Genomic DNA, 26,348 nt, shown 5'->3' on the forward strand with positions numbered 1-26,348 from the left:
TGTCCATTAATTCTTTTGCACAAAGTTTGCTGTTTGCCCTACATAGAATCAGCAGGCCATTGTTGGCAAATGATGGCATGTGCCACATAAGCCGATGATGCCCCTCTAAATTCTACGTACCAAAATACTGAAAACACACAATAAGCTACAATAAATTGCAGTAAACCAAGGTAACAAATTTCCATCGCCAGCTTCAGACAGTACGTAGATTCTCTAATGACTGCATTACACGCACATTGGTTTGTACACCACCCGAAGATCAGTGGCTGGTTTACCGTTGTGTAAAACCAACCTGTATGTCTAGTTTACGGTTCAGTCTTTCAGGGAAATTTACAAAGCTGGGTTATAGGAATAAGTAGGTCAAACCGCTTCTCCAAAACGAGTAAGGCAATCCCAGGCACTTTCCTTCATCCCAACGTTAAAACTCCATAGATCTCTGGCCCATGTATTCTACGCTTGCGTCGCTTTTGCTTTCCAACAGGGAGCGCTGCAGGTTGAAGGCAACTGCGCCTGCGTACCTCCGGATCACGGTGTGTTTGGGGATGGGGGGGGAATTCTAGCGCAGGCGCATTGCAGTCTTCCCTCTCGCGAGGCTTGACATGCAGCTTCTCGCGCGCTTTGCAAGATGGCGGCTTTCCGAGAGAGGTTCACGTTGTGCAGCTTGTCCGGGACTCCCCCTCAGGCGCCCCTGGGACTGGAGCCGGACGCTGACCGGGTGCTGCTCACGGATCGAGGCCGGACGGTGACGCTGTATAAGGTAAAGGCAGACCAAGGGCACTAGCGAGAAGGTCCATGCTCGCTGCCCTGGGGCTCTGCGAGGGAGGGACGTGGTCGCGCAGTGCTGCTGAAGGGCAAGCGGGGCGCGAAAATCCGGGCGATTCCGCAGGCGGCAGCGGCGGCAAGTAAGAAAGGGTTTTCGGTGTCTTTTGGCAGCCCGAATGCGGGTAAGGGAGCCCGGGCTCTAAGTGCGCATCCTCGTCTTAGTGATGTGATCCTTCAGAGGCGACGAGGGTTTCGTGCTGTGACCCTTTTAAATCTGTACTTATCACCTCGACACGCATTTCTCTCTGCTTTTAACAGGCTCTTTAACCTGTGAAATGACAACTTGCACCCACTTCTGTTGGGCTGGGAATTCTGGACAGTTGTGGGTGGGTGGGGGGAAACTATCCTTCATGTGTGTACACACACACATGCATACCATTTGTTCTAATTGTTAAAAGTTTGGGAAGACATTTTAGCCTTGTTTTTGAGCAGTATTATATAAGGCTTTGCAGCTTCCCCATGGTCAAGTGATCAAAATTTGGACACTTGGCACCTGGTGTCTATTTATGACTGATTGCAGTGTCCCAAGGTCATCAATTTTTGCGACCTTCTGACAAACAAAGTCAGTGGGGAAGCCAGATTCACCATGTTACAAACAACTGCCATGATTCACTTAACAGTTGTGACAAGAACAATTGTAAAATGGGGCAAAACTCACTTCATTGTCTTGCTTAGCAGTGGAAATTTTGGCCTCAGTTGTGGTTGTAAGTTGAGTACCTGTATGGCCTTTGCTTTCTTTAATCTTTAGTCTGTTTCTTGAAACATTGTTTTCTTCAATTAGACCAGAGATTCATGCAATGGACCCTTTTTAAGAGTAGTGGCCTTTGTCGGAAAAATATATTGAAATGCATAAAATAAAATACATAGGCACAGACTGTAATGTAAAGAAAACCAACTATGCTCAACTATAATTCAAATAATTTTAGATAGTGGAATTTACTGAGGTTCACATTTTGGGACTTACTTTGCCTACATTCATGCAAGCTAAAGTTGGCAATGTATGCAACTGAAGACGTACTGATCCAAGGGTCTTCAAACTTGACCCTTTTATGACTTGTGGACTTCAACTCCCAGAATTCCTCAGCCAGCATGCCTGGCTGAGGAATTCTGGGAATTGAAGTCCAAAAGTCATAAAAGGGCCAGGTTTGAAGACCTCTGTACTAATTAAACAATCTAGCCTGGACCCTAGAAGTCTCCAAGATATCTACAAATTTATATCCTTAAGACTGGGATCCCCAACCCCCAGTATGCTCCACAGTATGCCAGAAACCGGGCCATGCAAACAAGTGAAGCCCCATCTCAGGATGCAGGCAGCACATGAAACCACACCCACTCCGGTCCGCGGAAAAATCTCTCTCCACAGAACCAGTCCTTGATGCTCAAAAGGTTGGGGGCCACTGCCTTAAGAGATACAGCTCTTAAATGGAAAACAATTAAATTGTATAAGGAATTAAAAAGTAAAATGAAAGTTAGTATTAGTTATGTATCTGAATTGTGGAATAATTTTGAAATACCCATTTTGAACACTCAGGTCCAGGTATTATATAAAATAGTATATTTTACTATTCTTATGTTTTTAAAATTAAGCAATTGGATAATATTTCATGTTTAAGAATGCTTAACTTAAAAGGGTATTAATTTTTTTCTAGTGGATTCAAATCATGTACTTGAACTCAGAATCATGTGATATTTTATTCTGATTTCCGGAATTACTGAGCAACCCATTTTATTTGGAACTTTCTTTTTTCCAAGGTATCTGATCAAAAACCACTGGGTTGCTGGTCAGTCAAACAAGGGCAAACAATTTCATGTCCAGCCGTATGGAACTCTGAAACAGAAGAATTAATTCTTGTTCATGATGACAAGGTATGATTTCTAATCCATATGATTATATTTTTCTTAACACTGTTTTAATGAACCTTATCAGAAGTTAATGAAAGGCTTTATTTAAAGTTTGTTTTCATTTTTTGGTACTTTTCCTTTCTATGTAAACAAATAAGTTGTGACGTTGCATGCTGAGGGAATGCTAAATATGTTGTCTATGTTTCCATTAAGTTAAATCTTTTATTCCTTAGTAAAATGAAGTTGAAATCCTAGATGAGAAACAAAATGTTTGTAGGAATGAGTTCTCTTGCCCAGGAAGTCAGTACAAGAAGGAAAAGCAAGACTACTTATTTCTTTGCCTGTCTTTCATACATCTATTTGATGTATGTATTTGATGCAGCTCCAGAGTATATAGGCGGCGTGGTGGCTCGGCGGTTAACAATACTGGACTTGTCAGCTGGAAAGCCAGCAGCCCATGTTTGAAACCCAAACATCACACAGCGGGGTGAGCTCCCGGCCTCATTCCAGCTCCTGCTGACCTAGCAGTTTGAAAGAATGCAAATGCGAGTAGATAAATAAGTACCACTTTGGTGGGAAGGTAACAACGCTTTGTGATGTCATTCTGGCCACATGACCCTGGAAATGTCTTCAGGCAGTGCTGGCTCAATGGCCTTGAAACAGAGATGAGCACTGCCCTCTATAGTCAGCAACGACTGGCAGAGTAAAATCCACAGGGACTCCTTTATTTTTACCAGAATATATGCAGATATATTTCAGTACTTCAACCAAGTACTTTTGTATGCCATTAAAATCAAATATTTTAAGATTAATAATCTTAAATATATCTCAAAGTAATTTATTTTCTTCAAGCTTCAAGAGGTATAGTTAGCAAACAATTCTTTGTGATCTTTCTAAAATGGTAATTGTGTGAATTTTAAAAGGTTTTACAGATCTGGAAAGAAGATGATACTGACTTGGATAAAGTTTTTAAAGCCACAGTAAGTACTGATAATATATTTTAAAGTAATTATCTCATGCAGCTAAACACTGAATTCAACAAAGAATTCTATTGAAGGAAGATGGAGATTTTTGCTTGCAATGATTATTTAATTATATTTTTCCTTCAGTTCGAAACTTCAGTGGAGAATTGAAAGGCTGCTCAGAAAATTATGCAGAATTGTGTAAAGTATTGCAGAGATATCAGGAATTAGTAAAAATACAAATTTTTCTTTCTCCTCCCCCTCCCTATGTTGGTCCATAACCATAATCAGACTGTACTGTACTCTTTTACACATCACAGTGGGATGTCCTTCATCAAAACAGGGAGCAAAAGACAAGATTATCTCCAGAAATAAAAAAAAAAGTAGATCAGCTCAATTGAGTAGAATCCTGTTGCCAGCGAACATTCTTTCAAATCATAATCAGATTTGTTTTGTTGGAACAAGAAAATATTTCCATTTTGGAAAAGTGAATGAAAAGCAAGTGACATGAATCTTGTGTAGGTTCACTTATCTAGAATTGGAATGAAGCTTATTCCCTGCTCACTAGAAGCATAAGATTTTTGAAGCTGGATGAACAGAAAATACCATTAGAATAAATATTTATTTTCACAAGGAGCCCTTTCATTTGTTGCCATATGAATATATGAGTATGTGTCTCATTTCATTTTTTTTAATTATCTTGCAGCTGTCATCAGATGTATATCGGATACATTCATTACCACACACAGAACCCTTAGTCCTGTTCAAGAGTGGAGCTGTTAAGAGTTTGGATGCTTTGCTAGCAGATCCAAAACAAGAAATTGAAAATGTTATTTCCGAAGAAATTATTAAGTGAGTGCCACACTCCCTGTAGTAACTTTAAAATTCAAAATTTAATAGTGATCCTAATATTACATCAAATGAAGGAATTGAGATTCTTTTCTCACTTGAATCTAATCATAGAAGATTCCCTCTTCTTTCTGCTACATCCTCATGATATTACTTTATCTTGACCCCAGTCCATAACACAATGCTTGGTAGCTGCAATAAAGTCCAGTATTATATTTGCATTTTTTTCTGTAGCAATAACTATGTATTTTATTTTTAGATGGAGTGATGCTTTAATTGGAGTTAAAAGGAATGTTCTTTTATTTATTACTGAGGAGGTGAGTATTAAATCTTAGATAGATGTAAAGTAGTCAAATGATAGATATTTTATGTATGCGGCTAGGTTGCTGCTTCTAGTAAGATATATATACCATTCTTGATGTATTATTGATGCATCTTTGTATTATTTTATTGTTGATGTATCTTTTATTTATATCAGTACAATAAGTGTTGTGGCAGAGTTCCCAGTCCTTGGACATTGGTATAAAAATGTTCAGATCTATTTTTCAGTATCAACAGATACTTTCTGAAGACTGAATAGTATTATCACTTTAAACACCAGGCATGTATTAGAGAACTTTTTTTTATTTCTTTATTTTTATTGCATTTATATCTTCTGCAGTCAGATGACTCTTGGCAGTTTTATGAGGACTAAAGATTTGATCAAATGTTCAGGTGATGTGTAAAAATCAAGTGTTTCTCTTTATTTTTTTAAAAAAATCCAGATGTCAGTGTTATGGATCTGATCAACTCATTTCTGTAAAAATATTCCTGTGCATTAGATAATTAATAGGATGTTTTTTAAACAATATAACGAAGCAGTGTTCAAATGTAGAAAAGCTATTTTAATTTCGGTAATTGACCAAATTTAATTTTTAAGAAATTCTTCTGCTAAAATACCATGTTTATGAACCAGCCCTTGCCTTGGGTGGAAGAAGATAGTTTTTCTGTTTGGTTCATCTTCCTAGTTCTTACAGTTATTACAGATACAACTCTGCAGATTGTCCTTGACTTATGTCCTTTTGTGTAGCAACCATTCAAAATTATGATGCTACTGAAAGATGTGAATTGCAACCCGTTGAACATTGTACACATTGCCAACAACTATTGCACTGTATCTGCAGTCACAGGAACACTATTTGTGACCTTCCCAGCTGGCTTCCCACAAGCAAAGTCGGTGGGGGGGGGAGCCAGATTTGTGTAACAAGTCACATGATTGCTTAATTACCATGGTGATTCTCTTAACAAAAGTGGCAAAAAAGGTAATAGGACAAGGCGTGACTTATTTAACAACTACTTTGCTTAGCAGTGGAAGTTCCAGTGACAATTATAGTCATAAGTCAAGGATTACCTTTACATTATTTAGAGTGCCTTCCTTTGACAATGCTTTTTTTACAATGACTATATTGGCATGTGTTTCGTATTGGATTATCATTTCTGTTACTTAATTGGCACTTCAGTTCCCTTGGGTATGAGATGTAAACTATTATTAGCTTGCTTTGGTCATGAGCTAGATAGAGATATTAAAAAAGCCTTTATTTTCAGGATAGGAATTACTTCATATATGTGCAGCATTGCAATCCATACATCCTTCAGAGGTTTAAATTTGGACAAGGAGCTGGGTCATCTACTGCCCTGAGCTTTGCGGCATATTTGAAAAACACGGTTATCACACTCTTTTGCTTGTGTAAGTGTAACTGTATTTTCTAATTATGTTTAATTTTAAAACAGTCCCAGTTTAATAACATTGTTACTTTAGATACCAAAAAAACCTGTGAGAGAGTGCTTTGTAAATATGTGATCTGCTCATTAGTCAGGAGTTTACAAATAGTTTTATTTTCTATTATAGCCATATAAGCATAAACATATAAAATGCTTTAACGTATTTTCCGGTGTATAAGACAACTTTCTAAACCATGAAAATCTTCTCAAAAGTTGGGGGTCGTCTTATACGCAGGAAAATATGAGTACATCAAAGCAAGCTCCCCCGTATCCTGCGCCCCATGCTCCTCACCCCTTGGCGCAGGGATTGGCTGTCTGGATGAGAGTTTAAGTGTCCCACGCAGCCAAATAGCCCTAGAAAAGTGTCCCTCTGAGAAACAGCCGGGAGGAAGGGGCTAGGTTGGAGCGCTGGCGGACCAATGGCGGGAGAGGAGCGCTGGCGGAGAGCCAGCCGAGTAAGAATGTCCATGTTGGGTCAGCGGTGGGGGCGTCCCAAGAAGAAGTGCCCCCACCCCCCTTGCTGCCGAAGTGCTGCTCAGCGCTCTCAGAAAGCCAGCGATTTTGCAGAAGCGTCCACCCCTTGGGCGGGGATCCTGCCCCTCCCAGTCTAGGGCGGTGGAGGGAGGCAGTGTGAGCAGAGTTTTTCCTCCCCCGGGGAAACCCCCCCCCGCCACCAGCCTCTGCTCGGGTGGGCGGCAGGAGCAGCTGGTGGGAGCCGGCAGGCTGCACAGAGGGTGCCGCTTCCTCAGGGTTGACCGCACCCGGTGCCATCACGCTGAGCACCAGAAGCCCTGGGACCCCGATGGATGGATGCTCAGGGTTTCCTCCTCCATGCTCAGCCGCTTCTTTGGCAACTTGCCGCCGTGGCTGGTGCTCTCGCTGCGCAGATGACAGAGTGATCCGCCCGTGGGGTGTCGTCCCGGAAGCGGTCTGGCAAGCTTCCACTGGAACGAGAGGGGCCAGCTAGTCCCATTGGGGTGAGACAGTTCCTCATATACTGCAAAGCTTCACAAGTGCACCCCCATGCTTATTATGGGATGTTACCTAGCTATATTTGTCTTCAGCAGATCAGGAACAAGCGATGAAATATAATAAAATGCTAATGTGTTTAGAACTTACATTACTTTTATTAGAAAGTTAAAGTACCCGTATTTTCCAGTGTATAAGACGACTTTCTAAACCATGAAAATCTCAAAAGTTGGGGGTCGTCTTATACGCCCAATCGTCTTATATGCCCAATCGTCTTATACGCCGGAAAATACGGTAGTTCTGGACCCCGATTAGAATTACATATGATGCTAAACATTGTTTTAGTAGTCTTAGTATTTTGGAGAAGTCATAATGGCCTGGTCCACACATAACATTAAACATAAACTATGGCTTACAAATTACACTAGCAAAACTCCCACCAGCAAGAATGAATTAAAGCAGAGGTCCCCAACCTTTTGAGCACCAGGGACCAGTTACATGGAGAGAGGTTTTTCCGTGGACTAGAGGGGGCATGGTTTTGTGTGCTGCCTGCATCCTGTGGATGGGACTTTTTTTGTGAAGACTGATTGCTGGCAAACCGTGGCCGGTACTTAGTCCACGGACCGGGGGTTGTGGACCCCTGAATTAAAGCACATCATAGTGCATGATGTGATCTATATTATAAGAGAATGGTATTTATTTTTATTTATTTGCTCCTTTAGATATTGAATATTTAAGGCTGTTTTAGGCTGTGTGATTTTATGTAAATGCTTGGCCAGCTATATTACTCTAGGGTTGATTGCTACTAGTCATTTTACCATAGACAAACATGGCAGGGAAATCAATTTGCTTCACCTTTTGGAAGTAATCTGGCAAGTGACATTATTTTTTAATTCTTTGATTAGTTTCTTAGCTAAGGCTTGGGTGTGTTTGTGTGTATACATGCACTACATACTGTAGGTCCCTCATAGTGAAGAAAGGGATGGCTATACCAGTGGAGGAAGTTCATAGATCTGTATTTACTGACAGTTCTAGTTTTCATGTTTATTATTGCAAATTAAGATGTGACTTGAATTTTGTATACAGATTCCAATGGCTGTGTATATAAGATTCTGATACCACTACAAGAGAATAAAACAGAAGATACACAGATTTTACCAATATCGGTTCTGCTCAAACTCAGTGTGGGTGGAAGTATTCTTAAAGGAACTTCAATTGTGATTCTTGATAAAGATCATATTGCTGTAACAGGATGCCTGGATCCCTCAGAAAGTAATGTCAAAGGTAAACAATTGAACAATTCAACTGAAATAACTTAGATTAACAATTGGATCAAAACAAAAGGAAAACATCCAAGAAACATTTGGAAAAGCATTAACAATAAGGACCATGATATGTAGAATTAAAAAATAGTGGAATTTGAACTGATAATCAACAATGAGGGAAGTCAGGAAAGATTCCACAAGGTGGTAGAAAATGAGACACTGATTCCAGAAAACATTATTCTTTCTAGTGCAGACCTGGGTATTTTACACATATGGTCCGTGGGCAGTCCCAATCCAGCCATAGTAGAGGAGGGGGGAATAGTGTCAGCAGCAGCAGAGATGGTAGTGCAGCATCTGTGGTGGTGGGGGCAGGATATCTGCCCTCCACAACAGTCCCAATTTCTCATGTGGCCCCTTGAGAAATTAATTAAAAATTAACCCTTTTGAAATGAGACACTTGATTATTAATAGCATTCAACAAAAATGATCTGATGTAACTACTGTGGTGGTCCAGTATATTTGCAGCATACTTTTAATTAGTTTCCAGATGACATTTTATAAATGAGAACTGTGCATATGTAAATCGCTCACTATTTGATGAATTTTGTGTTTCCTCTTGGTAGACTGCTTTTCAATATGGAATATTAAGTTTCAGACTCTGGAAGCATCAAAAGATTTGCCACAAGGAACAACAGGACAAGTAAGCTGAGACCAGTTACTTGATTTTAACATATCTATGACAATTTTGTCATAATTGAAACCCCTGCTTATCTAAGAAGAAATGTCCATGTTTTAAAATGTTTCCCTTTCATCAATGAATATATTAAGCCATGATATAAGTGAAGCTCAAGTCTAGGTGCTCCCTTTTCTTACCTTGCTAAGAGAGAATAGAACAGAACAGAACACCAAGTGTGATTAAACACAGAGAATTTGTCTCCAGTGCAGAAACTCTTAGTATACATGCAAAACATCATATAATTTTTAATTTGATTGATGGAGGAAATAGTTTAATACATGGGGAATTAACACATTAAATATATTTCATTCATTAACAATTAAAAATTAAATTCAATCAGCTTTCACTTTGCTTTGGCTTCATCTTTTTTTTAGAGAGTGCTACTTGCTACCATTCTATTCAAAATCAAATACAGCTTGATAAAGGTTGTGTATGCCATGTGAATATAATTGTTTTGTAACGAAATAAAGCAGTGAATTTCATTATTTTGTAAAGTGGAATTAGACATGGGTTAGACCAGACATCAGAGAAGGTGGAGCGTTGAGCCAATTGCTCTTCTCCCAACCCAGCTTTTCAGATTATTTTTGCTGGTTTTCTTTGACTAATATCCAACTAATTGGCAAAATGAGCAATAAAAGGATGTCTATGAAGGATAATTCTTCGAACAAACAAAGAATTAAAGACTTGGATGAGTCAGTGATGAGACACTCTGGCATTGAAGAAAAACATGGCAATGGAGGAAAGCATTAACAAAATTAATTAAAAATAAAATCAATGTAAGGATAATGTGAACTGAAAAGCAAGCTTAACATAATGCGCTTAAATATGTTCTATGTGAGTTGGGAGAAGGGATCTCTCAGCAGTCATGTTACAGGAATCATATATATCAGATAAGATTTTGAAAAGATTATTTTGGGTGGGAGGGACTAGCAAATCAAAAGGGGTAGCCATTTTATTTAAAACCAATACAGTTTTTACAGTAGAAAAATATTCAAAAAGATAGGACTTACTTTAATTGAAGGAATAAAAGTATAAATAACATTGGCCTCTAAATGTATATCAGATGAGACTCAATCAGGATTTACACAAAAAGTAAGAAAAGCTCTGAATAAATTTGGCTGGCAGACTTTCGTTCTAGAAGGCAATTGAAGTATTTGCTGGTTTACAAGTGATAGAACAGGTTGTTAGAAAATAGAAGGCCACCTTAGCATTAAGAGATTACCGAATTTGATACAACTGCAATAAGGTAGTCCTCGATTTATAACCACAATGGATTCACTAAGTGACTCGCTAAACAAATCACGTGATGACCCCATTTTACAACCATTTTTACCATGTTTAAGTGAAACATTTTGATTGTTAAGTGAATCATGGTGTCATTAAGCGAATCACATCATCTTTAAGCTATTCCAGCTTCCCCAATTGATATTGCTTCTCAGAAACCTTCTGGGAATGTTACATATGATAATCACATGACTGGAGGATGCTGCAACCAATTATAAATGCGAGCCACATACCTAGTTCCTGAATAGCAATCACATGGCCTGCAGGGATGGTACAACAGTAGTACCTTTGAGGACAGGTTGTAAATCATTTTTTCCAAGACCATTCTAACTTTGAAACATCATTAAACAAACAGTCCATAAGTTGAAGTCTACCTGTACAGTTTATTGATATTTAGAATATTATGCATCAATTAACAAAAAGTCTGCTTATTTGGTCCAGTAATTTTGGGGTTTAATTTGAATGTCAAAAATCAATTTATTTATTTCTAATTTGCTATATAATTGCAAATAAAATATTTTGCCTCGGAATGTAGGCAATCTTTTTTTTTCCAAAAATGGCAGTTTTATGATTGTTAACCATAAAATGGGGCACCATGAAGGCAGTAAAAGATGAATGTTTTAAAGTCAAATAAATAGAATTTATCAGAACTCTACAAAGATGATGAATGTATCACATTTCAAAATTAAGGATTTGTCGATAAGTTATAACGAACACTATTTTATTAGTATCTACAGATATTTTGAAAAGTGATAAGAACAACTACTACTACATAATATTAGCCAAAAGGTTTTGTGGAATAAAATCCCAGAACAGCAGAACACCAATATTGGAAGGAGCTGGCCTAACTAATGGGTTCCATAGATATTTCTGGTACAGGGACACTAATGTCAATACAAGCAACCGGAGCCACCCATAAACAGCTATAATAAGCAGTTTTATTGTTCTCTGCCTAAGTTACTGGAATCTCCCCAGATTGCTTGCCTTCCTCTGGCATGTCAACCCGGGTCCTTTGTCGTCCCGAACGAAGGAATCAGGTACGCAGGAACCTAGTGCAAGTCAGCACAATTTTGGCGAACGTTCCTCAGACTGGTAGGATCATCCCAGAGCCCCAGCTCTGCCTACCACCCATGTACTAATGGGGCGGCAGAGCGAGCAAATGCCATGATAGAACGGTACCTGCGTAGCTACGTCACATTCCAACAAACGGAATGGGTAGACCTATTGCCATTCGCCGAGGTGGCGTACAATAATACAGTTCATAGCAGTACCGGGTTTGCCCCTTTTCGGGTGGTGAACGGAGTGGAATCTGTGCCCATTCCCGAATGGTCCAAGGAAGCGGGTAGGATACATACACCTCAGGCCTGGATAACACGAGTGACAGGGCTATGGGAGTTCGTGAAAAAAGCCCTAACACAGGCCGAGGCGGCTGCTAAGACTCAAGCCAATAGGAAGAGGGCCGACCACAAACCTTTCAGGGTGGGGGACTGGGTGTACCTCTCTACGAAATATCTCCGCTTACCAGTGTCCAGCAAGAAATTGGGACCAGATAAGGCTTCATGGATCTTGTGGGGGATCAAACTTATGCCACTTGTGACTGCAAGGATTCCAAATTGGGTCCCTGTTTGACCCCTCCATCCAGCCTTGCTGGCAATTTCCCAACACAAAACAGGATAAAAACCTTTTATAAGACAAAGCTTGGTAAAAGTATGCAACTCTATGAGGAAAATAGTAAGTCTAAAAATATCGCCATTAGTCTCTCGCCTAAATGGTTTTTATGTTGGAGATAATTATAGTAAGAAAAGTGTAATTGCATATCCAAAAATGGTCCACTCAGACCTCATGAATAAATTAAAGATACAGCAAAAATTACTCAGCAAAGGCTGACATATCTACAAATTGCTGGAAGAATGAAATCTGGCCTCAAAAAGGGAAACATTTTTGTTCAATACTAAAAAATTCAAAATGAATAGAAGGAGCATATCTAAGCCTCAGAAACAAGGAAAATGGATAGTTCCATTTTCAAAATTACATTATTTTGAAGGCAAATCATTTGGGACATATTACCTTCATAATTTGAATATTCAGCAAGGCAATGGACACAGCTACAAAATATATAGAAGACAGAGCCATGAGCCATTTTTTTCTTCTTTTAGAAATTGTATAATATAAGTCAGAGCTTTTCACCCATTGTACCACTTTTAGGGTATGGCAATATCTGAGTACCACCAGTCACCTAGCAAGGTATCAAAAATGTAATGACCAAAAAAAAAAAAAACCAAGGAAAAAAGTGATGAAATAGAGGTAGTCCTCGACTTACAACAGTTCGCTTAGTGACTGTTCGAAGTTACAATGGCACTGAAAAAAGTGCCCCCCCAAGCCACAGCCGAGCAAGATACCTGCCTGCCCACCTGGCAGCACTCTTCCTTCTGTCCGAGGTTTTCATTGTGAGCATTTCTGTTGAGGATCGGCAGCGGGGGTAGGGTGGAGGGTGTTTGGTTTTTATTCCCCCCATCTGATGGGTGGTTGCAGCAGATTTTGGTCACTTCACATGACCCTGGGACACTGTGACCGTCATAAATATGAATCAGTTGCCAAGCATCTGAATGTAAATCACAAGACCCTGGAGATGCTGCAACATTCCAGCGGTTCGTCCCTTCTTCTGGGCTCAGCAGAAGCACCAGGATCAGCACCGAGCTCCAGCTGGAGCCTGGCGCTGATCCTGCTGCTTCCGCTGAGCCCTGACAGCCTGTAGCTCCAGCCATCTCTCACTCAGGCTTGTGCGGTGCTGCCACCGGTTCCGTTCATTCCCCTTCCCCACTACCACTTTTCTAGGATGGTCGCGTACCACCTGCCAGGTGCCAATGTATCACAGGTGGTACCCGTACCACTGGTTGAAAAGCCTTGATATAAGTAATATGTCCCAAAAAAAAGCTACATTCGGGTCTAGGAAAAAAAGACATGCACCTTTGATAATGGGCATCTCCCTGCTAAGCCTTTTATTGATACTGTATATCCAGGATCCTATCATCAGGACAGGTAACAACTAAAGCCTTAAAGGAATCCCTTCTACTGTAATAAGAGACCAGGTAATAATGAAGAGGTTTGAGTTACAGATAAGTTTCCCTCTCTCCTGGCTAACATAGCTCCGTCCATGTATGATATGCCATACGCTAAACAAACAAACGTAGCTCCAACATAAATCTTTTCTGAATAGAAACCTTTTTAAATAAAATTAACTTACTGCATTTAGATGATACACAAAAATCATTTTTATTTGCTCCCCTATCCACAGTAGAGATTAAACAGATAATGTTAAAAATGGCAAGTGGCAAAACACCAGGACTAGATGGGTTTCTTATCTAGTATATAAAATATAACGGAGGTCACATTTCGTTATTGAATTTCTTCTGAAAAATTAATCATTAATTAGCCTTTCCAACCCAAAGGCACCATCTGAATGTTAATAAAGATAAAAGTTGGAAGCGTATATGTTCACTAATTATTTTCTGCTGGCATACCATATATATATATGTATGTATGTATTTGTTTATTTCAGTGTTGGGCTTATGATGATAAGCTATTCATAATACACGGCAGAGAATTAGAAGTAATTCTATACAAGTGTGAAACATCCTCTTTGGCTGCTGCAGTTGGAAAAAGCAAGGATACATATATTTCTGGTAGGAATTTAACTGCAATGTTTTTCAATTACAGCAATAGCAGTAGCACTTAGACTTATATTCAGCACCCTCTAAGCCAGGGGTCCCCAACCCCGGTCCGTGGACCAGTACTGGGCCGCAGCATGCCAGCAACTGGTCTGCAAAGCCTCATCTGCAAGATACAGGCAGTACACAAAACCACACACCCTCTGGTCCACGGAAAAACCTCTCTCCATTGAATCGGTCCATGATGCCCAAAAGGTTGGGGACCTCTGCTCTAAGCGGTTTACAGAATCAGCATTATTCTATATATAAAATAGTAAAGTGCTTTTGGAAAATTACATGTTAACCATTTTAACCAAAAGGATTTATATTATGCTTTGCGTATTATTAGAAGGCATAGTTGAGCAGTGCGGTGGCCTAGAAGTGAAGATGTTCACCTCCCATTCAGAAGGTTGAGAGTTCAATCCTAGGCAGCACACAAATGTTACTTTATCAGGGTGCAAAGAGAAAATACATGCTTCAAACTCCATGTAGGCATCAGGAAGGGCATTTGGCCAGTAACTGCTCAGTGCCATTCAGTCTTCCCAACTCCGCCCCGATAAAAGGGATTACAGCAGTGGTTCTCAACCTTTTTAATGCCGCGACCCCCAATCAGTTGTAAGTCAAGGACTACTCAACCGGTCGTAAGTCAAGGACTACTCAACTGGTGCAGCACCGTTTGCAGAATGGGACTTTTGGCGGGCTCAGCAGGGCAGAGACAGCCTGGACAATTCCTATTGGTTTTGAAAGCCAATAGAATTAGACTCTATTCAAGAGAGTCTATTCTATTGGCTTTCAAAAGCCAATAGAATAAAAAGGAGTAGCACAGCTAAGGAAAAGGGGGGAAAAAATGGCGGACTGCGTTGTTTGGTGACCCCCGTGAAATGTCGTTCGACCCCAAATGGGGTTCCGACCCACAGGTTGAGAACCACTGGATTACAGAATCATAAAAAAAAAAATTAGAGGGCATGGTTCTTAGGCTTTTTAGTACAAAAGCTGTAATGACTTCCTCCAAGTTCTAAGAATGCAATTAATAAAGCTGGTGACAATTAATTCTCTTCCTGCTTATTTCTTAAGTATAACCATCTGTAATATTTATTAGACAATTAATTGAAAGTTGTGAATTGCTTTTAAAATGCCCCAATAAAAAGGCTTCTTAATGATTGAAGTTCATCTGTGTTTGTGGTTCTTTAAATGATAAAGTAAGGGAGCTACTGATCAGCTTACAGAGGAGAAATTTGCCCTGTGGAAGAAGAGAACAGGCAAATTATGAAAATGAGGAAGTTCATGCAGGACTTGGAAGCTGTGGGAGGCTGGCATAAAAAAAATAATAGGACTGGCCATGCTTTAAAAATGTTTCAGAAGAGGTATTCCAGAATATGTGGTAGTGCAGCACCTTTTTAAAAGCACCCACATCTTTTTTTAAAGGTCATACAGAAGCCTGAAGAAAATTGCATGTTTAGGTTTTAGGATTGGGACCAAGGTCTATTTCTTGCTGCTTATATTTCTCTTTTAACACTGCAGTATTATTTCTATTAAGAAATCAGGGGAAATAATCCAATTAAATAACCAGGTAATCTTCTATATAGCTCTAATAATCTTCTATAAAGTGAAAGAATATCTAGTTGGATATTCTCTGCATGACAAAATGAGGGCTCTTAGAACTGGATGACAGAAATGTCATCACAGGATCCTAAATAAAAATCTTTTGGAACATATGATCAGAATGTACATTTTCTTTACATTTTTGAGTCAGAAGATGCACAAATTGCCAGGACTTTGTGTGTGTGTTTCTGGGGGGGAGGGATAACAAGAAATATTTTGCATCCTTTAAAATAAAATTATACTTTTCCAGAAATGAAATCTATGCCTGTTGATTGGAATAGGCTTCAGGAAGATGACATGATCTATGCCCAACCTGATAAGGCTGCTAAAGATGAATCTAAGAGGCCGGTATGTTCATTTTGATGTGATTATTTTTAATTTCTTTTCCTATATATGTAATATAATTTCTTGTATAATACGTATTCAGTGTGGTATAGATTATGTTAATCTTTTGATTGTGCTGAGTAATAGCAAGAGTCTCATGAAGTTGCGTGGCCTCTAAATTGTTGAATAAATAATAAAGTAATATGACAATATGAAATTGCTTTTCTTCAATTATTTTGGTTTCTGAAAGGTTTTATTTCAGATGACTTGAAACAAAATTAATCATCTATGCTCCCTAAACTTGATGTGAAAAATTATGACCAATCAAATCTTACTGATTTCCATGCAGGCTAAGCCTAATAATTAACTTCCAATCCTTGGTATAATGTGCATATTCTTAACTCTATATATTTTCAAGCCAAAATATTTTTTACTACTACTTTAATACTATTTTATTGATCACTGGATTGTAGTTGATGCTGCATAGTGGAATCTATGCACTTAGTAGCCATCCGCTTAACCCTAAAAATGTCTCAGCTGTTGTTTTTTTTAATTGTTCAGATTTGGGTCAATAGTGGTGGATGATGTGGTTGTGTTTTCTTCAATGGGCCAGTGTGTCACCTTGTGGATGGATAGGAAAGCATAAATGTTAATGGAATTAATGTGAGCTAGCATATTTCCATCTGTCTGTTTTAATCAGTATCAAGGAAGATGAGCGTTCAGGCTAACTTGCTTGGATGGTAATTATGGAGAATTAGCTTGGGATGGAAGAGAAGAAAATCTTGAGTTGGTTTTTCTCCCTTCTGAGATACAAAACTGATGAGAGCAGAACATCTCTTTCTCTTACCTAAATGCAAATTCTTTCTCCAGGAATGTGCCCTTGATTTTATCTTACATATGTTGAGTATGCTAGCATTTTAAAAGTTCAAAATTTGTGCATGTGTATATCGTTTGCCTTTATATTAACATGTATTTCAACATTTTAAAGATGTATACAGTAGAAAATAGAATGCAATTAACCAGTGAATTGTATCATATAGCATTGTTTCTAAAGCTATTTATTTCCAAGCTAGAGCATGAGTGTGTGTTACATGTGTGGTTGTATTGTTGTAGGAGAGGCATGTGACAACTACCAGGTAAACTAAGAATTGTGTGACATTATTATGGTTGGTTACACAATCAGCTAGCTATTTAGATTGGAGCTGGTACTTTTATTCACCTATTGAGTCCTCCCCAAGGATCTGGGACAGGCAGATGTTGCTTGATGGTGTTAAAGGTTTCATTGCATTGATGGAAGCTGTTCCAAATAAAACGCCTTTTGCAATTGACTGATGGTGATTTTGTCAAAGCTGATATTATGTAAATGGTGCTCCAGATGTTTGGGATTGCACCCAAGGCCCCTACCGCTATAAGTATTATTTTCATTACCTTTTGCCATAGTCATTCTACTTCTGTTTGCAAATCTTTGTATTTTGTGATTTTTCTCCAGTTCTTTCTCTTCTGTTCTATTGTTTCAAAGTATTGTCACTTCCACTATCTAGACTTTTTTGTCCTTCTTACCAACAATTGTTAAGTCTGGGGTATTATACAGCAGGTGCCTGTCTGTTTGAATTCTGAAGTCTTAGAGCACTTATCTTCTTCATTTTCTATTACTTTCTCTGTTTTGTGGTCCAACCAATTCTTGCTTGCAAGCAAATGTTATTTCTTGCAGATATTCCAATGCACCGTTTTATGATTATTGTTATGTGATAAGGCTCTTGGTTCTTCTAAGTAGTTCTTGAGCCCTTTTTTGCCTTTTTTCAATTTCCTTCGTTCATCATATGATTCTGACAGTGGGGAAAAAAAGAACTATTTCAGAAGCTGCTGAGAAAAATTCATGCAGCCAATGTGTTTGTGTTAAAAGGAGTATTAAAGGCACCCAACTTTAGAAGTGTCCCCAGCACATTTTTTAGGAAAAGCCTTCCATAGATTTTGAGGGAAGTTTCTTTTTCCCTTCTTTAATGCCAGTAAAAGGTGTCATTTTGGAACCCATCAGCACATGGCAGTTCTAGATGGGATCACTAGGTGGCTCCACCTCAGTAGGAAAAAACAACAACAGCTGGATTATCTTTGAACAAGTGGGAAAGCTACTCTTTCTAAATCAAGGGTAGGCAACTTTGGCTCTTTTATGACTCCTGGACTTCACCTCCCAGAATTCCTGAGCCAGCATGGCTTAGGAATTCTGGGAGTTGAAGTCCAGGAGTCATAAAAGAGCCAAGGTTGCCTACCCCTGTTCTAAATGTACCTCTCAAGCAGTTGCCAGATCTAGCACTCGTGCTGTGGCTTGCTAACCCAGGCTTTCTAGCCTTGACTCTCAGAACACAATTTCTTTTTTCAAAACATAAAATGTATTAACTGAGTTGAGACAGTCATGTAAGGTTCATGATATAATATAATTTTAATATGCTTCATCATCATACAGTCAGCCAGACGATCAAACTAGATTTCGCATTTTTGTTTGTCCATTGAGTCCTCCCGAAGGACCTGGGATAAGCAGAGGTGGGAGTTGAAGTCCATGAGTCATAAAAGAGACAAGGTTGCCTACCCCTGCCCTAGGGCTAAGAGAGAGTGACTAAGTCACTCTGATAGCTTTATTCCTAAGGCAGCACTAAAACTTGTACAGGTAGTCCTCAAGGTATAATCACTTGTTCAGCGACTGTTCAGAGTTAATGGCAGTGCTTAACACAGGGGTTTATGATTGGTCCTCAAAGTTCTGGCCATTGCAGGGCCTCCACAATTACTTAACTGCCAAACAACGCGCATTTAAGAACGGTTCCACTGTCTTGTGATCATGAAATTGCCATTTGCAACCTTTCCTGCCAGTTTCCCGCTGGCAAAGTCATTGGGGAAACCTGTGGGTAAGGTTGTAAGTCACTTGGGTAAATCTCCCCCTACCCAGCCTGTCTTTGAACACCCCCTCCTTTCCCCCTTTGCTCACTTACACCTAGAGCACCCTCCTTCCCCCTCATTCACACACACACACACACACACACACACACCATCCTTTCCAGGCCTCTCTGCTTTCTCGTGCACCTGCACCCTCTTTCCCTGGCCTTCCTGCATTTGCACCACACCCCAGTACCTCCCTTCCTCAACTTGTGCATGACTTGCCCCGCACCTCTCAGGGCCTAATTTTGGTTTGATGAAATAGAGGCATCCAAGCCACACCCTGTTCTATTAGCAATTTTGGCATAATCTAATGAGGGCCAGTGATGGTATATTTCTTCTGTTTTGGATCCATTCTGGAGTGTGGGTTTTTGTGGTACAGAAAAGACACTTTTAAATGTATTTGTTACATTTGTAGTGGGTAAAATCACTGCTGACATATGTGTTAAGAATGCCTGGGACACATGATCCTTTTCAATCTGATAATGTCTTTCTTACATTTACCCAGATGGTACCTTCATAATAAATGAATCGGGGGTTCCTGTTAGAATGTGAGACATAATCTTTGATTACTAGTTTTGGAGGAATGTTATCTACTTGTTTCAGAGAATCTTAATTTCTTTGTCAAATATTGCAGTTGAGATCAAGAAAGAATGCTCAAGATGGGACCCTGACAGTGGAACAGCTTCTTAACATTATTAAGGTAATTATGAACACTCCCGCAAAGGGTGGCGAGGCAATCTTGAGTGGCATTTTCTCTATGTAGAAATGAGTCTTTAAGCATGACTCTTAACAAAGTGAAATATGTAGCTAAATGAGGTAGTTAATTTGTAATTCTCCTTTAAGTATCAGCAAAGCAAATTAGAGATGAAATTATCATAGTTATATTAATTAGCATTTTAAGTGTAATTAACAAATCTTCTGGTTAGTGTGATTCTTAAAAAAAAAAAAAGTTGCTCTGTAAACTACAGAAACAGAGCCAGAGATGAAATATTTCACCAGTATCTAAAAACGTTTCTCTCTACCGATTTGGTCTCATGAAGAATTAATGGACCAAACTCTTACAATAACCATGTTGGGCGACTAGTCCGGTAGTTAATAATTTTAATTAATTGGCAAAGAAGAAAATAAGATGGAACCAATAAGTAAAATATTTTCTTTTTTTTAGGGTGCTTCTCAGAATACTGTAGAAGAAAAACTACTGGCGTTTTTGTCTAGCGCTCCAGGGACAGTCTTTCAAGCATCGCTTGGATATATAGTATCTGCTCTTGTGAACAGATGTAAAGCAGAATCTTCTTTCTATCCTCGCAGTTGCTTGGTACAGTTGATTCAAACACAAGGCCTCTCTTATAGGTAATACATATCTAATCTTTTCTAACAAACAGCCTGCTTCACCTTTTTGTAACCATAGCTCCCGAGAATTGGGTACTTTATATACCAGAAACTTTTTTTTAAAAGCGTATGGAAATATATACAGAAAAATACAATTGTTAACACATTAGAGTGCTAGTTTGGTGTAATGGTTTAGGTGTTGGCTTAAAAACCAAGAGACTGAGTTCTAGGCCTCCTCCTTAGCCAGCTGGTTAACTTTGGACCAGTCGCTATCTCTCAACCCAACCTACCTCACAGACTTATTGTTGTGAGGAAATAAGAAGCAGCAGTATTAGATATGTATGTCCCCTTGGGTTTATATACAAACAAGGGCAGGATAAAATAATAGTAATAATAGGGACTCAGTGGGAGGGCACAAATGCCAAATCCAGTCTAAACATGTGGCTGACTGTGCAACCAATCATAATAATGTTAAATATATTGAGAACTTCACTATCTTATCTTCCAGCATGTGTCCAGAACTGATAGCAATTGCAGTGGAGAAAACAGATATACATCTGTTGCAGCTCTGTCTGCAGCAATTTCCTGATATCCCTGAAGCAGTTATTTGTACTTGCCTGAAGATTTTTCTGAGGTAAATATACATACTTCTGTTTGTATTTAAATTTATTAATAGCTCTGGCAAGAGTTTGTTTTGAAATAATGGGCTTTTTTTTCCAGTTTAATTTCTGTTTATAAAAAGGCTCTGAAAAGATGGCACTAGTCTTAAATCACCATGTGGACAAGCTGAAGAAATGACAGCTACTATAAATCATCTCTTTTTCTTTGCAGAACTTTTCATTTTACAAGCTTATTTATTTAGGTCTACGTAATACCGCAAGGACCTAAAGTAATTTCCCTTTTATAAAATCCAGATTTTGTATTCTTTTTTTTTCTTTTAATTGATTCAGATTGGGAAAAATTCATCTTCAAGAATTAACCTTATAATGGTTTTCATCATCCCTGATGTACTATTATCCCTTTCAACTTTGCCTGCCAAAAGCAATTTTTTCCCTATGTTCTTCTATTTTAACAGCAAACAATCTGTCTTAGATTTATTATTGTTTCAACTTCAAGAGTAGTTTTAAATAACAATTTAAACAAATTTGAGTATCTGTGGACATTTGTGGACATTTGTTTCTTTGTAGCATTGGTGACGACCACCTTGAAACGATGAATATGAATTCAGATTTTGTACCAGATCATGCTCATACTGTTGAAAACAACAAAATGGATGAACTGTCTAAAATTATACAGAATGGCTGTACTTTTGAACTCATAGAAGAAGATAGCTGTGATACGCAGACAATACAGAAATCCCAAGAAATAGACCAAAGTGAAATATGTCCAGTTGGGCCACAGAAAGCATCATTGCTGTATCCTTTGGAATATATTATTGATGTGACTGATGAAAAAGAAACGATCGTTAGTGTTCCCCTTATTCAGTATAATCTGAATTGAAAATGTTAACCTTCAGAAGTAATCTTTGGCTTTTCAGTTGATTGTGGTATACAATAAAAAAATGCATTAATTGGAAGCAAAATGTAGTAATGCACCAAAAAGCAGTGAACAGATTCTAGCAACTTATTTCAGTCTCATCTCCAAAATTTACATAAAAGTATATATACTTGGGAAACCACTGCATAAAAGGCAGCATTTGTTAGAGTAGTTATGTCTAAAAAGTATATTAAGGTATGGTTGTTGTTTTTTTAAACAACATAATGATTTGAATTTTTATCAAAATAATTGATTGACTTAAATAGTATGTGAGAGTAGACTTTAATATGGATTGTATTTAGATTGTTTATCATATCCCTCACAGCTTTTGCCAGTATTGTTCCAAAATACATATGCAGCGGAAACAAAGTTGTGTATGAGATTTGTTTACTAAAGTCTGAAAATGTCTTAATTGCTAACCTCAGTTGTCATGAGGCTATTTTTCAACAAAGTATCACAAGGTTAGACTTTTTGCTAGCACAGCACACTAGAATATTAACAATTTTGCCTGAGCCTCACCTCAGGCAATGTGGCTAATCAGGAATGATATGTTTTGGAAGTTATCTGTAGAGCCACAAATATCCCATCATTGCCCTAAAATCAAATGGAGAAGTAAATCTTATAATTCCTCTGAAAAGTAAAGGGATTACATGTACTGTTCTGTGCTGCACTGCTACAATATCTGATTGCAAAGATAAAGACCAAACAGGTCTTTGCATTTCTTTGAGGATCCACTGGTCAATATATGTTTATTTTTAACTCATAATCCTCAGCCCCAACTTTATCTCTCTACAATAAACTGCCTATAGAAAGGAATTCTTTTCTCTTGAACCGAGAAGTAGCAATACTGCTGCTTGGTTCTGCTAAATCTTCACTGAAAAATTGATGTTGGTGTTCATGATGTATGCACAGTCACAGTTAATCCTTTCTAATCCATGTAGGTAGAATCCTGGCCAAGTTTTTTTCTCTTTCTGGTAGAATGAAAGACTTGGTAGAATTGTTTCTAGGACCAGCTTTAATTTGCAAAGCCCCCAGGTTTTGATTCTTGTTCCTTAATTTGGATCATTCAGTTCTTTGAATGATGAACAAAGACTGCTTTGTTAATTTTTTAAAAGGTTTTAGTTTTAAAAGTACTGCTTTCACAAAAAAATGGGGATAAAATAAGATACAAATCTGCATAGAAGTAGATCCTTGACTCGGGTATCTCTACCTTATGCAGAAATACAATTATTTGTTCAGCTTACAGTGAAACATTTCTTTTACCTCATTTGAAAGACCTGTCTGCAAGGGAAGTCATAGTAAGTATTGATTTGTTCCTTCAGAATTCAGTAACGGTGTCAAATTAATTTTATATTTGCTTATGACTTCACTGAAGTTGTCCCTTTTATATCTGATAGTTTAATGTTAAGATACAGAAGCCTATATTTATAAATCTTATTTATAAATAACTTATGAAAGTCATCACCGCTCTCTGTTATGAGCTATTAGGTTGTGGTTGAAATCCTAGTTCATTTTGCATCATATTTTGAAGACTCTAGCTCTCTGTATCTCCATTTGGCAGTCTCCATTAAGCAGTTATTCATCTCTTCCTGTAATGCTAAATTTTAAATTTTGAATAGGGAATTATATTTGTAATAAAGCTTCTCCTTTGCTGCTCTTACAAAGATTTTGTTGTGTGCTGCCTAGAATTGCCTTTAGTGAGATGGACAGCTATATAAATGAGATAAATTGGTAAATAAAGAAAATTTTAGATGAATCCAAGCTTGGTGACTTTCTTGCATGTTTCATGACCAGATTAAGTAACATCATCAGATGCATTGTCTGCAAGAAAACCACCAAGCTTGAAGAGCACCAAGAACTCACAATTCAACCCTGTACTATGTATACAGGTAGTCCTTGACTTACAACCATAATTGTGCCTAAAATTTCTGTTTGTAAGTGAGACGCTTGTTAAGTGAATTTTGTCCCATTTTACAATTGTGATTTCTTGCCATACTTGTTAAGTGAATCATCGCAAGTTAGTAACATGGTTGTTAAGTGAATCTGGCTTTCCCATTGACTCTGTCAAATGGTCGTAAAAGGTGATAACATGACCCCGGGAAACACCAACCATTATAAATATGAGTCAATTGCCAAGTGTCTGAATTTTGATCACATGGCCATGGGAATGCTGCAGAGATTCTAAGTGCGAAAAATAGTCATGTCAATTTTTGCAGTGCCATTGTCACTAAATGAACTATTGTAAATCAAGAACGATCTGTATTCTCTTCTAGCAAAAGAGGTGCCTCTTACTTATGAGTGTCTGTTAAATTGCAATTGTGTCAATATAAATGAGGCACAAATAATATTTGTGTAATCAGCATGAACATCATAAAATTAACACAAATTTAACTCCCACACATAGACTTCTTTGTATGTTTCAGACTTTTATCTGGGGGGAGAGTCCAGACTGAAATTCAGTTCACTGCATCCCCAAAAGGAGGTTTTATTGTAGGGCAGGGGTCCCCAACCCCCAGGCTGCAGCCCACTACTGGGCCTTGAGCCCTTTGGAACTGGGCCGTGGAACTGCATCCCCACTTAATGCGAGCAGCAGGCAAGCTTGTGTACGTGCGCTTGCCCGCCATTCATGTGGAACCATCCCCTCTCCCCCCCAACCCAGCTGGTCTGCAAAGCCAGAAAGGTTGGGGAGCTCTGCTGTTAAGGTCTTTGTCTGGAAAAAAGTTATTTTTGCTTGTTGATATATGGGGTGTCTCAGTTACACCACAAAATAAAACACAAGTCATTCTTTTTAAAAGGACTGAAGGATTCTTTGCACATACCGTTGAATTCAGCAATATCTGATTTTATTGTTTTCTTTTTAGTTATTCCTCCAGTATCTTCAGTACGTATATGTGCAATGTAGTAAAGAGTCTTCCACACACTTCCCTGGAGTATTTCATCTGACCATACAACAGGTATAGAATTTTTTTCCTATGAAAACTATCAAGTTATTATTAAATATGCCCAAATAAATCTTTAGAGCATATTCAGATTTAGTGCCTCTGAAAAAATAAGGAGATACTTTTTCCAGCTGTCACTGGAATAATAGACTATACATATAAGAAAATGATTAATTGGATTTGTTTGCCACCTATTACTAAATTCAAGACAGGTAAATTCAGTTTAGGCCTGTTTATTCTAATGAATCTAATACGGAATGGCTAAATTTGGTTTCAATATATTGTATTGTTAAGTGAAAAAGTGAAGAGACCATTAATACAGAAAATCTAGTCTTGTAGATCACATGGCATCCCGTAAACAATATGAGCACATTGGTAACTATTGTGATTGCATTAGAGCTTCTACTCTTATAATGCCTTTGTTTTTTTTTTTATTTGATTTGCAATATATGCTGAGAACATCCTCTAATGTGATGTCCCTTTTAACTACTTTTCACTAGCCCAAATTGTACTTATTAAAAATCAATGCATAGCAATATATTTCTAGTTAAATGTGTGGCAATGAACTGATCAGATAGCTGTGATTATGAGTGAGATTGCATTGCTGGGAAGCCTGTAATGTTTTTACATTTCATGGGGGAAAAGGCATTGGAAATTGTGCTAGAAATGTATTCACACTGACAGAAATGAAGGTTACTCTTGCCTGGGATTAAAATTATGGAAAGACCTAAACTGGTAAATTCTTCCCAGAATTACCATGATTGCAAACAAATAAAAATAAAAGCAATAATGAAATATGCTGCCTTCTTCAGAATGTTCAGCATCAACACTGAAATTAAAAGGGTAGACTGCAAGTAGGTATGCAACAAAATTCTGTATAGATATTGGACTGCCTTGCATTTTAATAGCTAATACTAAGGTGTATTTTGTGTGTTTCGTGTATTTTGACTTTATTTTCAGATTATGGACTGGCTGTGCCTCCTACTAGATGCTCACTTTACAGTTGTTGTTATGCTGCCAGAAGCAAGAGGGTTGCTTTCAAAGTTACACAAGTTTGTTAGAGCCCAAGTAAGTTTTCCTCCATTTTAATAACTATAATTACAAGCAGAAATTGATCATAGTTATTGTAGACAATAGAGGTATCAGATCTATCTTTCCACTCCTACAAAAAACATAAATCTCTGCTGTTTATGCATTCTACATGGTCAGTTATTACTGTGGCTCTCAAGAGAAATGATAGATTAAAATGCAGGTTTACTTATTGGCTAAATCTTTATTTTTACTTTTTAGGTACATTTTTACTCAGAATTGAACAAGATTGAAGGAAGTCTGAAACATTTACAGAGAATAAATCACCCAGAAGATAAAGGCTTATATTCCATAGAAGTTATAAAGCTTACCTGAAATTTGCACATCTTCATTAAATTATTATTATGAATCTGTTGTAAAGAGCCTTTTATTCTATTTCAGAAAAATACTTATGGTGCATTTCT

The 26,348-nt window shown here is 38.1% G+C and overlaps 1 protein-coding gene across 1 annotated transcript; it reads left to right on the plus strand.

Annotated features, from left to right (window-relative positions):
- Positions 1-578: 578 nt before the first annotated feature.
- NOL11 (nucleolar protein 11) lies at positions 579-26,293 on the plus strand. Its single transcript, XM_039326784.1, has 18 exons — positions 579-757; positions 2,575-2,688; positions 3,588-3,644; positions 4,333-4,478; positions 4,735-4,792; positions 6,060-6,201; positions 8,292-8,489; positions 9,094-9,170; positions 14,050-14,173; positions 16,050-16,147; positions 19,686-19,751; positions 20,217-20,401; positions 20,889-21,014; positions 21,568-21,795; positions 23,136-23,214; positions 24,778-24,870; positions 25,816-25,923; positions 26,146-26,293. Exons 1-18 carry the CDS (start codon positions 626-628, stop codon positions 26,257-26,259), a joined length of 2,145 nt encoding a protein of 714 aa, XP_039182718.1. The 5' UTR covers positions 579-625; the 3' UTR covers positions 26,260-26,293.
- Positions 26,294-26,348: the final 55 nt, after the last annotated feature.

The sequence above is a fragment of the Crotalus tigris genome, unplaced genomic scaffold (assembly GCF_016545835.1).
Source record: "Crotalus tigris isolate CLP2741 ecotype Arizona unplaced genomic scaffold, ASM1654583v1 scf7180000024345.2110221, whole genome shotgun sequence".
Taxonomy (NCBI): domain Eukaryota; kingdom Metazoa; phylum Chordata; class Lepidosauria; order Squamata; family Viperidae; genus Crotalus; species Crotalus tigris.

Coding starts and splice junctions, on each gene's coding strand:
- NOL11 (XM_039326784.1), top strand. CDS start 626: ATGGCGGCTTTCCGAGAGAGGTTCACGTTGTGCAGCTTGTCCGGGACT. Junction 4,793..6,059: donor TTTTATTTATTACTGAGGAG/GTGAGTATTAAA, acceptor CTTTATTTTCAG/GATAGGAATTACTTCATATA. Junction 23,215..24,777: donor TGTCTGCAAGGGAAGTCATA/GTAAGTATTGAT, acceptor TTTTCTTTTTAG/TTATTCCTCCAGTATCTTCA.